The sequence below is a fragment of the Lates calcarifer genome, linkage group LG15, assembly GCF_001640805.2.
Source record: "Lates calcarifer isolate ASB-BC8 linkage group LG15, TLL_Latcal_v3, whole genome shotgun sequence".
Lineage (NCBI taxonomy): Eukaryota > Metazoa > Chordata > Actinopteri > Centropomidae > Lates > Lates calcarifer.
In genome coordinates, this window is record NC_066847.1 from 6,582,658 (window position 1) to 6,596,016 (window position 13,359).

General features: G+C 42.8%; 1 protein-coding gene across 1 annotated transcript in view; it reads left to right on the forward strand.

The window, feature by feature from the left end:
• Positions 1-13,359, forward strand: part of iglon5 (IgLON family member 5) — a 90,684-nt gene that overhangs the window by 69,190 nt on the left and 8,135 nt on the right. Inside the window, exons 2-7 of the mRNA XM_018700001.2 lie at positions 117-195; positions 2,995-3,227; positions 4,950-5,069; positions 10,761-10,892; positions 11,175-11,295; positions 12,519-12,670. Coding sequence (XP_018555517.1) covers positions 117-195; positions 2,995-3,227; positions 4,950-5,069; positions 10,761-10,892; positions 11,175-11,295; positions 12,519-12,670 — 837 coding nt within the window. The remainder of the gene's footprint in view (positions 1-116; positions 196-2,994; positions 3,228-4,949; positions 5,070-10,760; positions 10,893-11,174; positions 11,296-12,518; positions 12,671-13,359) is intronic.

The following is a 13,359-nucleotide window of genomic DNA, read 5'->3' on the forward strand; positions in this document are numbered from 1 at the left end:
CAACTGGATTTGGTGAGGTAGTCGATCCACGAGCACCTGAGATTGATGAACACCAGCGAAGCGTCTGGTGCCATTACTGAATACTCATTGGTCTCCTTTCTCATTTTTCTTGGCAGGGTCCAGTGTGCACGGAGCAGAATTCGGACACCTGCCGGACAACATTACAGTGTTGGAAGGAGAAAGCGTCACTTTGAGGTAACTCTTGATCCTACACCTGCACCTACTAATTACATGAAAAACATGTTTGTCCCCCTCCCCCCCACACCTGTCATGCCAGTTTAATTGCCAATCCTCCATCACATTACTCCCACATTGTGCCATATTTTCCAGCTTTGTTTTTCCTTTAGCTAATTAAATAATAATACCTGTCAGATGTTGTTGGAATCACCTGGTCTTTCTACAGTCACCCTCTCCTTCTACTTAGATGTAACAGTAATGTTGCATAGGTCAGCTCTGTAGGTGGACCTCTTCTGCATCCCACCACACCTGCCTAACTGTGAGTGATAAAGTAGAAATCACAGCTTTCCCCAGCTCCCAACCAAGCAGAAAAACAGCCAACTTGCTTTTTCCCTTGCGTGGATGTGACCTGGCTTGGCTGTACACTCTGCAGCACCAAAAAAAGAAAAGAAAAAGAAGTCCAAGTCAACATTACTTTCATCACCTTTAAGCCTACACCTCTACAGATCTCTGAACAAATTCCTCTTTCAGTTCTGTGTTTTTTTTCCTTGAAAGAAAAGTGGGCCTTCCACTAAAATAAAATATATTATTCCAAAGCCAAGTACAGTTCTGTCAATATTTGTTAACATCAACAAGTCTTGCACAAAGTTGGAAATCAAAGAACCAGAATGCTGATCTGGAATGTCATCAAGATGTGTAGCCTGAAGCTGTTCTATTGATGCTGTGCAGAAGTCAAATCTATAGAACTTATTTGCGTGTTTTCACACATAAAAACTAAATTGAATGCACCCGGGTGGTAAAATCTCTGCTCCCAGTGTCACCCTTTTCCTGCTTTTACTGTTTGGTATCATTACAAGCACCTCAAGCATGTCTTTCTAGTTTCTGGATATAATAATTGTGCCACATTCACAAGGTTACCAGAGCATAGAGCAGCTGTGGAGGTTCTTAAAACCAGTAATCCCCAACTCTTCTGGCTTTTGACCGTTTAAAACAAAAAACTATGTCTGCTTGTGACCCCTCTACACAAGTTGTATGACTATAACCAGTATATTTCTGCTTTGTTCTCCTATAAACCATTTCACAACCTCTCAGACTTGGTGTTTGAGATGGATACCAGCCCTAGTCTGTATCCATCTGCCACCACATCCATTTGGAGCCACTGCTGTGAACTGTACTTGCCATACTCCAAATAGTACTGCAAGTTAGATTTCACTGCACAGAACTGTCTCGATAGCTTCATCTGTGGAGAGTGCAATTGCATATTTAATCAGATGTGTGTGTAAGTTTAGTCTTCACTGGACAGCCAATAGCTGACAAACAAGAGACTAAAGAGTTTTATAAATAAACTTCATTTTCATGTAAAATCACTTTTGCCCAAGTGGCACAAATACTTGTGTTATGCTTGAAACAGTGCTGTTGTGTTGGCTTTGATGCGGGCCATTAAGACGAGGAACATTTGATGCTATTATGGTGCTTATTTCCTCTGGGCTTGCAGTCCTGTAGCAACATCATCAGTACAGAAGTGATTAATTTTAAAAATAGATTAATAGAGTGTTTCTACACAGATAATGAATTTTTATGGTAGGTTTTTTTTTTTAATATATTGTCTCTTTATTTAAACCCAACAGCTACAAACTGAATCTTAATCAAAGTGTTTTTTCTGCTTTCCCTTTGTTTCCTAACCTGTTTGCAGTGGTTTGCCCCATGGGTCATGTGTCAGCCTGAACCATCAGCTCAGTGCCTCAAAACCTGTTTGTTAAAGATGTCAAAGCTTACGTGTACTGTGGTTATTATGCACTGTGGTGTCACTGCCGCTGACTCGGCAGGTGATCTAAGATCTACCTCAACAGTGATATTTATACAGGTCATATCAATTAAACATGGGGACTACAGAGGCATGTCCTCAAACTAGTTGAAGCTAAGGACATCTAGTGGCCAAGCCAAGAACTGAAGTCACACCTTTGGCCAGAGGCTCCGGTTTGGAAGAATGCCTCAAGCTTTTGTAGAGGAAATTTTGATTTATTGCTCCTTAATCACCTGTCCTATATTTGTCATTATTTCCATATATGTCTCCATTCATTGTCAAGTATGAGTCTATAGCCACCTCTGGGCATATGGCCAGTTGACATATATCAATGCATTTGGACTGCTTCCGCTGTTTTCACTGTTGTCTTGTGGTTAAAACAAAGAATAATAGTATGATTGCATTACATCCAACTGACTCCAATAGCATTCAAGCTGTTGATTACACTTTTCTCTGACTGATATCCATTTTTATAATTTGACCTATTTGGCTCCACCTAAGTAACAGGGATGATGCATATAACTTAGCTCCTTTGTACTGCATTACCCAAGTTGTTATAGATAGATAAAATGATGTAGGAAAAACACGAATAAATGAGTAGAGAGACATAATTAATGCAGATGCTTACCTACAGTGCAAAAGATAAGAGTAAGAAAATTGATAACATTTCTACCTGATTGAAGTTATTTTTGAGGAGGATGGTGTCCTATCCCTTCAGAGAACTTCAAGACACTTGTACAATCTATTTTAAGGTGCACCAATGCTGTTCTGGTGACTCATGGTTGCTCAACTCTGTACTAAGACACTTCATGTTGGTGCCTCCTTTAATGCGTCACCTATTTGTTATTCTGTACCAACTGCTACCTGCTGTAATGAAATATATTTACAAGCCGTTATACGATATAACAACCAGCAATATAACACTTCACGGCATTGACACCTTCAATATCAACCCCATCAAAACAGTGTTAAACAGGCCTCTGAACTGTTGATCACCTCCTGTCCTCCAACAGATGCCGGATTGACGAGGAGGTGACCCACAAGGCCTGGCTGAACCGCTCTAACATCCTGTTCACGGGGACAGACAAGTGGTCGCTGGACAAGCGCGTGACGCTGGTCAACAGCAACAACAGCGATTTTTCCATCCACATCGAGAAGGTGCAAGTAACTGACGAGGGGCCCTACACCTGCACCTTCCAGGCCAATAACAAGCCCCGCATTGCCCATGTCTACCTCATCGTCCAAGGTTGGCAACTGAGTTCAGATGCAAAGGAATCTGTCATGAGTGTGTTTACTGCAACCAATATAAGTCGTGACTCATTTCCCTAATATATCCAGAGTCTGCAGATTTGATTGCCAACTGCAGAACAAAAAAAAAAAATGTGTGCGCTCATGGTGCTGTAAGCTGCCTTGGATAAAAACATTCACTAAATGACTTAATTATGCATTTCGTCATTCATCCAAGCATAGTGCTGTCTGTTGGGTGTGATTGAGGTTTGACATCAGGGGAAGCAATTAAGATTTTCTATGGTTATGTTTCAGTGTTCCCTTTCTGTTAAATCATGCCTAAATGTATGCTTAAAATTTATGATAGACAACTTAGTAGTTAATGTTTATGATGTTTGAGTATTTAAGGTTAGTATTTATGGTTACATCAAAATGTAATTACTTGATGTCTTGAAAGCTTAGTTGGCCTGTGTGTGTGTGTGTGTGTGTGTGTGTGTAACCAGAAAGTCAATTGCAATAAAAAAGCCAAGCCCAATCCCATTTGTTATTTTCATGTGACCCGTTAAGGTTACTTGTCTTTATAAAGAGAAAGTTAGGCAGATCAGATGGATGAGGATGTGTGTGTGGAGGAGATGAGGCACACAAGGGGCTGTCCGACTGCCTGACTAAATAACTGACAGTGCAGGACCACAACTGGGGCTCAGTCATCAAGTCAGCAGCTAAGTGAGTGAGAGTCTGACTGATCCTGAGTGACATGATGTATTGGCTCAGGACTGCCCAGAGTCCTGGTCCTGGTCCTGCACAATTTCTTCTGCATATTTTGAACTATGCAGCGTGCAGGTTGCAGTCATACATCACCAGCAGGATGAAACTGAAAACTTTTAACAGGATATATTATGTACATTCTGCTGGAATGAAAGCACGAGGCCTCACAGCTCACAGGTGGCAGAGACGATGTCAGCTGCTTACTAACAGAGTTTTCACATCGCACTGCAGCCAAACAAACACTCTTGTCTGCAGGGTCCAAAGCTTGGCACAGATGACCACATATACCTAATTCCAAGTCGCCTGCAATTTCAGCCCTAGCTTGATAGCACACAAAATAATTACACCCTCAAGTCAGTGCGTCAAGCAGGAGCAGCTTCACCACCACTCCAATCTGTGCTTTATCGTGCAAGTTTTCAACTCTGGCAAGATAGAGAAAAATAGGATCCTTGGTAGATGTTTCGCAAAAAAAAAAAAAAAAAAAAAAAAAAAAAAAAAAAAACCAATCTCGGGGCCAAGCTCATTAAAAACAATGATAATGGGCCATTTAAATTCAAGGGCCATCTTGTTATCAAACTAACTACATGCATAGTGCTCTAGTACTTTGTGAGTTTGGGGCAAAACAGTATTCAGGGGTGGTCATTCACTTAAAAAATAAAAATTTCTGACTACCACTTGTACAAATGTCTCTTTTCTTTAAAGATCAATTTAGATTAGATGTCAGGAGAATGAGATTTTAAAGCCCATTTTCGAATTCAGTGCATTTTAAGTAGACGGTCAAGCATATTGTTGCACAGTTCGGTAAGCACTCAGGCACAGATCATTAATCAGCTGATTGCCTGTCTGTCTAAGGTGGAGGGATTTGCATCACATTTTCAACACCTTAATAGGCTGTAATGGCATACCTTATCAATTATTTATGAAATAAAAAGGAGATTTTGAGGTCATATTTTAATAGCATGATCTTGTTTTTCAGTGCCGGCCAGAATCGTCAATATCTCAAAAAATGTTTCAGTGAACGAGGGAGAGAATGTAAACCTCTACTGTCTGGCAGTGGGTCGGCCTGAGCCCACCGTCACCTGGAAAGACCAGAAATGTAAGCTACCTTTTCTTGTTTGCTTGTCTTCACATCCAGAGGTCTCTTGTTCACAGCTTCACCTTTATCTCCCTGTCTTCACACTCATCCCTAACCCTGTTCAGTCTTTTAGTCTTATTTTTGTTTTCTTCCAGCCTAAAAGCTTATCAGCATTCAAGTCGTGCCTGCGTCTTTATCCCCCATTCCTGTGTCATCATTCTTAAACCCAGCTGTTCAGTCTGTCCCCCATCTTAGATTCATACTACCGTTTTTTTCCCTGTGTCCCAATGTTTTGTCCCAAATAACCACACATTATACGTAATTATTCCCACCGCGCCACCCGTAATCATCAGCATCTGTCTTCATCCACCCTGTCAACTGGCATCACAATGCCAACTGACGCTAACAGCCACTTTTGGCATTAAATCAGCCATTTGTCTTCCATCGTTGTGTGGAATCAGAACTGGTTCAGGGTGGTCAGGACACACAGCTTGATAGAAGTCAGATCCATTTGATTTCATCAGCACAGCATTTGCTCCCTATCTGCCCACGTCTTTGTCACCACTAATGTCCAAAGTCAGGCAAATAGCCATTATGTGGCCTCTAGAGATTGTACGGTTTTAGGGTTTATTAGAACTGTAATGGTAGTGCTGTATCATCTGTTTGGTGCATAAAGAAAATTGCAATGTACTGAACTGTGCCATGACTCAATATTCCTGAGTGCATTTTACTACAGTAATTGTTAGCATTAAAAGCCAAGAATGTTGCTGTTTTTTTGGGAAATGGAACTGCAAGCTCACTAGCTCTATGACCAATGGCTGAAGTATGAACACAGCGCATTATGAACATGTGCGTGTGCCAGAAAGCCTAAAAATAACTTGGATTTAACTTGCTTTAACTTTATTTTAGACTTTTCAGTGTTTTGAAAGTCAAATAATTGACTTTGTGAGGCTGTTATTGCATCAGTCGCCAAAGTCATAGTTATAGCTTTTTTTTTCTCCTTTTTTTTTTTTTTAAATCAACACAACAATGAGGCTGAGTTGTAGCTTGGCTATAGCAGCAGCAGCACAGATCAAATGCAGCAGCAAGACAGCAATAATAAATAGGCCACTGTGAACAACTACTCAACACGATGTAATTATACTGTTAGGCCAATAAATGCACAACCTACTGTACTGCTGTACTTACAGACAGATTTGGGCTTGCTTAGAGGTCTGTTCCTCCTCCTCTCCCCTCTGTTTGTCCCTGAGTTAGCCTGCTGTACATGCATTGTCCTTCTCTGCACAGTCAGTGTTTGTGAACCTACACAGTACAGTACAGTACCTCAGGCATGGACAAACCCAGTAGTGGTCACACACACACACACCCCCACAGACACACAAAAATAGATGAGAAAAGAAAAGCGTGCACGAATGCACACCTGCAGCAAATACACACACACACACACACACACACACACACAATCTTACATCACAAAGTCTGTGTAGTTGTCCTCACTCGCAAGCCTACAGCATTTCTCCTCTGTCAGCAGTAATCCTCCGTCTCTAACCACCCCCACCATCTCTCACTGCCCCCCTCCCCCAATAACCCCTCAGCTTGCAGAGAAAGAGATAGGGTCCGCATTGCTATTCCGTGGGAGTCTCTAGAACCAAGCCATCAGTTGCAGGATACCAGGGGTGGTGGAGAAGGGGGTGGAGCTGGAGGAGTGGTGGACGAGCCCAAAGAAACAGCAAGAAGCTGCCAGCCATCTGTCCCCATTACTCAGAGACTGCATAGAGAAACTGCAGGGGGGGAGTGTATGTGGAGGTCGAGTGGGAAATGTGTATGTGTGTGTGTGTGTGTGTGTGTGTCTTTGTGCATCATGAGGTGGCTGAGTGGGAGGAGCCATTTGCACCGCCTCAAGAGGTGAAACAAGAACGGGTTTTTAAAAAGTCTTCGACCCATTTGCAACATTTCTAAAGTGACCAGAGTCCTTAGCTTGCAGAATCCACCTCCTTCATCTTCACCAAAGCACAGATACGATTTGTCGCCCCCATTCACTTTCACTGGCATCCATCAGCTGACCCACTCAAAGACATACAGGCATTCTGTCTCATTCAGTTAAATACACCAGCACATCACAGCCTTATCATTTGACATCCCATCCATTACAACACACACAGGCTTGGCATGAATGGACGATTGTGGCAATGGGGAGGAAAAGTGGGTGTGGGTGTAGGGTGTTTATATCTTTGTATCTTTGACAGGGAGTTCTTGGTAGATTTTGGTGAGATTGGTTAAATAATTTGGCAGTTGTAGTGTAGGGGAGAGGATTAAAAGTCAGTGGAGGCAAAAAAAAAAATCAAAACAGCAGAATGGAAAAACAACAACAAGCAAGACTGATAAACAGGCAGGCAGAAAGGAACAGAGGCTGTGGAGGCACAATATGATGATGTGGCAGAGGACTGGTGTTTGTGGACAGGTATATATACTGAGTAAAGTTGATGAGGCACAGGTGTGGCTTGATGAGGGAATCAGGAGCAGGTGTGCAGGTGGATTGGGAAATCAGGTGACTGGAAAGGAGGGAAAGTCCGAAGTCAACAGAGACAAGTTTATTTTTCGAATGTAAAATGTCCCACTCAGAACATATCTTGGCCGTTATTCTAATAAAAACATGTAAAGGGTCGTGTTAACTATTGAGGTCGGCAATATTCAGTATTTTTGTTATTGCTAACAATACTATGAAAGGACCAAAATCAGCAATGCATCTCTACCCTCTGGCTCTCAGCCCTGAGCTTATTTGTTTGTACTGAAGACATAAATCTTGAGAATTGGTCTTGAATATACAGTTTGATTTAAAGAAACTGATAAATAATTTCCTAAAACAGCTGCACACTGTAGTGTTTAGCAAACATTACAGGAATAAATATTGTATTTTCTGGGAACTATTTTCAGCTGTGAATTAATGCACATTAGTGGATATTTAGAGCAACAGGATGGTGTATGAGGGATTGACTCAAAATAAACTACAGTGCCCATATTCAGGCTAATGAAGGAACTTGCCACAGTTTAGCTCACTGATGTTTTTAAATAGTTTTTGGACAACAATGGAGGTTTATCGCACAGAGGAGTAATCTATATATGGGCCTTAACCTACACAGACGATAGGATTGATTCAGGTCTTTTTTACCATATGAAAATATGATACAGAATATTGACATATAGGTATTAGCCTCAAAAATCCAGTAATAGTCTGCCAGAAAGAACAAATATGGGCTATGTAAGGAATGGAAGTATGTGGAATAAATTATTTAGAGAGAGAGCTATGGGGTAATTTTAGGCATGTGTGGGGAGCCAGGGCAAATTGGCCTTCCTATTTGAAATTCTGCTGTGGCTTTATTTTAACACACATTTCAGCCCCTTACTCTTCCAAATGACAGGTTTTACAGTCTGTCAGCCTGTCCATCCTTCTCTGTTTTAACCCGACATCAGACCTCTCTGCCTCGACAGTAGTTTTTGTAATGGAAATGGATAAGAGGAGCCGAGAAATCAAGTGCCCTGATGATCTAGTCAGACTCAAAGTGCTGCCAGGGAAATAGAGCACAGTTTCACTGTACGGCAGGCCAGAGCCCCTAATACCCCACCACCACCAGCCCCCACCCTCTCATTCACACACCCTCCCTCTCTTCTCAGGTGCAATCCAACTATCTCTGGTGGTCAGGAGTCAGGCTCCTTCAAAAGCCATAAGTGGTTGATGGAGCTGTATTTTACAGACCATTGTAGGAGTGCCAGGGGCCGGCTGCAGTCAGATATGATCTCCCACCAAAGTGGAGAGAAGTGTGCAATGCAGGTCCAGAGATCCCAGGGGATGGAAAGGGAGGGAGGGATAGAAAGGGTGAGTGAGAGGGCTGCTTCGCACTGTCATATTACATCACACCCTAGGTGCTGAGAATGAAAAGTCCACGAAAAAAGCAATCGCATCAAATACCAAACTCGACATCTCTTACTGTTTTCCTCTTTATGTTGCTGTTTCCCTCTTTTCCCTCTATCTTCATATCTCTGTATCTCTTTCAGTCTCTTGCTCAGTATTTCTTGCAAATTATCACTCTCTCTGTGCCTGTAACATACGCTCTAGCACTCGATTGCGCTATTTTCTTTGTCCTTTTTATTTCCTGGAAGTTAGCTGCAACAGCCTTGTGTGTAATTTCTCCAGTGCTAGTTGTCTGATTCTATCTTTTTTCTTCCCTTTTCCCCTCTGTGCCGCTGCAGCTTTCCCCCCACTCTGGCAAAGTTGGGTGCTCTGCCTGCTTGACAGAGATGTCACAAGAGAGCTATATTTATTAGACTAATGGAATGAGTGAATAACATTGCACCCACCCCACCCCACCCTATCACCCAGGGCCTGCCCGTACTCGCTCGGGTGGCACAAGCAGCCATCACCGCGGTTGTCGCTCGCTGCTCAGCCTCTGCTGCAGCAGCTGCAAATAATCGTCTCCAGCTCAGTAGCCGCACTAATAATCCTCCAGTATAATCTTCAATTAGAACCGCCGCGCTAATCTCTGACAGGAATAATCGTGGCGTTTAGCGTCTTTTTTGTGTGTGTGTTTGCGTCGGTGTTGCTCACAAAATGTGCTTAGGAGCTGTTTGTGTGTTTGCACGGGGAAGTAAAGGTCCACTGATTGACAGTGGTTGTGTATGTGTTTGGGGGGCTTTGAGAAGGAAAAGTGAGCAGCAATTTAAGTGCTGGATTTCCTTGTTAGTGGTGAGATTATATATTATGTCGTGTTCCACAGTCTGACTTCTTTAATGGGGTAAAGGGGAGGGAAAAAAAGGGCCTAATGGTTTTGGAGGCTGTGAGACAGCTGGCTGCTAAGACTTGCAGGGGAGGAGGAGGAAGAGGAGGGGTGCACTCTCACACTCATTCTTCTTCTGTTTCTGCTCTCTTTCTCTCTCTCTGCCACCGTCAATCCAATAACACCACCAACATCCATTCCCTCACATGAAGGAGCAATAACTCGTAGCTCGTCCCTTCAACTCTCCCCTCTGAAGAGATTCTGTGGCTGTTTTGTCGCCTGAGGAAGAAGAGCGAAAGCGTGAGACTGACTAATTCGGTTTTGGGGGCACCTGGGAGTTTGTCAACATCAAATAACCGCCAAATATTCTTCTCACTACATAATGTGGTGAACAAGCCGTCACCCCCTGGTGTGTCCACTGCTTGGAAGCAAAGCTTGCAATTTCCCCTGACACTTCAAAAGTAATGGTGCCACTGCTGCCAAATCATGTTTACTTACTTTGAGTCTATACAAAAAAATCACCAACTGACCCATTACTATTCTGAACAAGCCATCCTGAGGCCCCTTAGTTTGGGTCATGAGACAGATCTGATTTAAACGTAATTCATTTTTCGTTTTCATTTCATTAAATATTGATTTGCTAATTTTATATGTAATCTTGCAGTATGATCAATTTCGTTTAGTAGTCTTATGAATATCCATCATAATCACCCAGCCCTATGTGTCGGTACTGGAGAAATTTACCAAAGTACCATCTAAATATGCATTAAATGTTTTTATCTGATATATGCATTGGTGCTTCCCCCCATGTTATCTGTAAGAACCATGCGTGTCAGCCCACCTACAGCCATATCTCAAGTAGTAAATCTTAAATCTGCGTCCAGAGTCACCTTCCATTTGATATATGGTGACCTTTGACATCCTTATCTTATTTTGTTAGATGGGTTGGTGAGCGAGGGGGAGTTTCTAGACATCACAGAGATCAAGAGGCAGCAGGCCGAGGACTATGAATGCATCACCAACAATGGTGTGGCTCCGCCCGATCAGCGCAAGGTCAAGGTTACGGTCAACTGTAAGTATGTCTCTCTGCGCCACACAACAGCCCAGTGGTGATAATTCAACTCACACCTAAGTCATAGCATAATGATGTATTAACGATATATGTAAATAATGTGAATGCATTATTATGTATGAATTCATACATCTTAATTTTGTTCTCTCTGGGGATTTTTCGACCTTGTAGGCCGCCCCAGACTGACCTGACTCAACTTCCCACTGAAGGCAGACTTATACTAATTGCTGAATTCCCTCCCTCTGTTTGTCCATTCCTTCCTCCCTCGGTTTTCCCCTCCAGATCCTCCCATGATCACAGACATGAAGAACATGCCAGCCCATCTGGGTAAAACAGCCATCTTGCGCTGTGAAGCTATGGCAGTCCCACCAGCCTCCTTCGAGTGGTACAGAGACGACCACAGGTGAGACCAGCAACAAGCACGGTGCTAATTTGTTTGACACATAGACCACATCCACACAAAGACACCTGAACTTAAAAATGCGTGTTCTTCTCTACGTGGCCCTTGGTCCACACCAAGTATGTGTTTTTATACCCAAAATAGAGCTTTTTGAAAAATTCTCAAAACACTAACCTTGCATTTTACTGTTGACATAGAAAACAGAGCTTTTTAAAGCAAAAATAACTTTCTCTCTGATCCACCGTGTGAGCACTAATTTTCAATATCAACTCAGCTGCTCACAAAATACAGGTGTTGTCATTAACCTGTATTTTTGTTTTGTGACATGGGTGGGTCGACATCTGAGTCTGTGTTATACCAATCAGTAGTCTGACAACAGAAACAGACACAATATGTTAATAATAACACATAATTTGTGAGTTCAGCTATAGTTAACCACAAATTGGGTAATCAAAGAGACCAGGAAGCAACAAAACAGGTTTAACCAGTTGAGATTCAGAAAAGTAAATGAGCCTGTCCCTCTTCATAGATGTTAGTTCTGATGCACAATTTGATTTTTGCCAACCAAAAGATGGAGACGAGATTATTGCTCTAGCATTCCAGTATGGACATTGTTTTTTAAAAACAACCTGAAAAAACATTCAGTCATTTTCACACATGAACAACATTTGCACTTTTTTCTGGCATGCTCTGGACGTGGGCTTGGCTACCATCCATTTGCCCAACCTCTGACATTAGTACAGGCCTGAGATAATCATGTATGTTTTTGCTGTCTCTGGAGAAATATTAGCTTGTCTGAAACCTATTTTCTCTCTATTACCTACACATAAACTGTCCTTCCAAGTTTGTAAAAGGTCCCAGGGAGCGTAGAGGAGTTAGGGTGATTTGGCATCAGGCAAAGCAAGACGCAGAAGTACTTAGACAAGCCTTTGCCAGCCTGAGAGAGCTGTTAATAGAGTATAATGGGCCCCAGCAGGAGGCCTCTGTTATTTATGGACTGTTAGATTTCACTATTAGTACAAGGTGAGACACAGTCGATGTGTGGAGGGGGACTGTGTTGCATGGTCGTCTCTGGAGAGACAGAGAAAAAAAGCCTCTTATGAGGGCTGAGTCACTAGGTGTGATGTTATGTTGTGTTATCTCTCTTTTTCTGTCACACTCTTTTTCTCTTTTTCCTCCCGCTCCCTTCCTTCGTTCGCTTTTGGTTCCCCACCACTACCACCCAGGCCGGTAGAGAGTGACAACACCCTGAGGATCAAAAACGAGAAGACGCGCTCGCTGTTGCTGTTCACCAATGTGACAGAGAAACACTTTGGCAACTACACCTGCTTTGCCTCAAACCGCCTGGGCGCTTCCAATGCCAGCATGCTGCTGTTTCGTAAGTTATCACACGGTGCACACACGCGGTGATGGAGTGTACACATGTAATGCGAACCCACGCTTTCACAAATACATAAGTGCACTCTCATGTGACTATCAATCAACGTGCAAGAGTGCAAACAGACATGACACCCCACCACTGAACCATACATATGCAATGACACACTGTTTTTCCCTCTTTTCCCCATCTCATTTTTGCTCTGCACGCAGCACAGCATTTTCTCAGCCCTCTCCTCCCTCCTTCTCCCCATTTTCGTTATTCTCCGCCCCATTAAAGCTTTGCTTGCCTATATTACCGTCTCTCTCTCTCTCTCTTTCTTGCTCTCTCGCTCTCATTCGTTCATGTTCTCACCCCCTATCTCTCGTCCATATGCATTCCTGCACACACAGACTGTGTCTCTGCTCTGTCCCGTTACCCAAGAAGTTGTCATTTCTCTCCGAGTCCAATTCACATTAACCATCCCCAATGAGCGATTTCCTACCCTTCCATTTCCCAGCAACCCCCTATCCCCACCCCCTTTTAGTGCATTCGGCATTACCATCTTAAGTGAGTCCTTCATCTATCCCCTTTCTTCTTTCATTCCTTTACCCATTATCTCGGCCAGTCTCCCTTCAATGACTCACTCTCCCGTCAGACCCATACATCTTCCTGCTCTCTTTTTCCACTGCGCTGCCACTTCTGTCAGC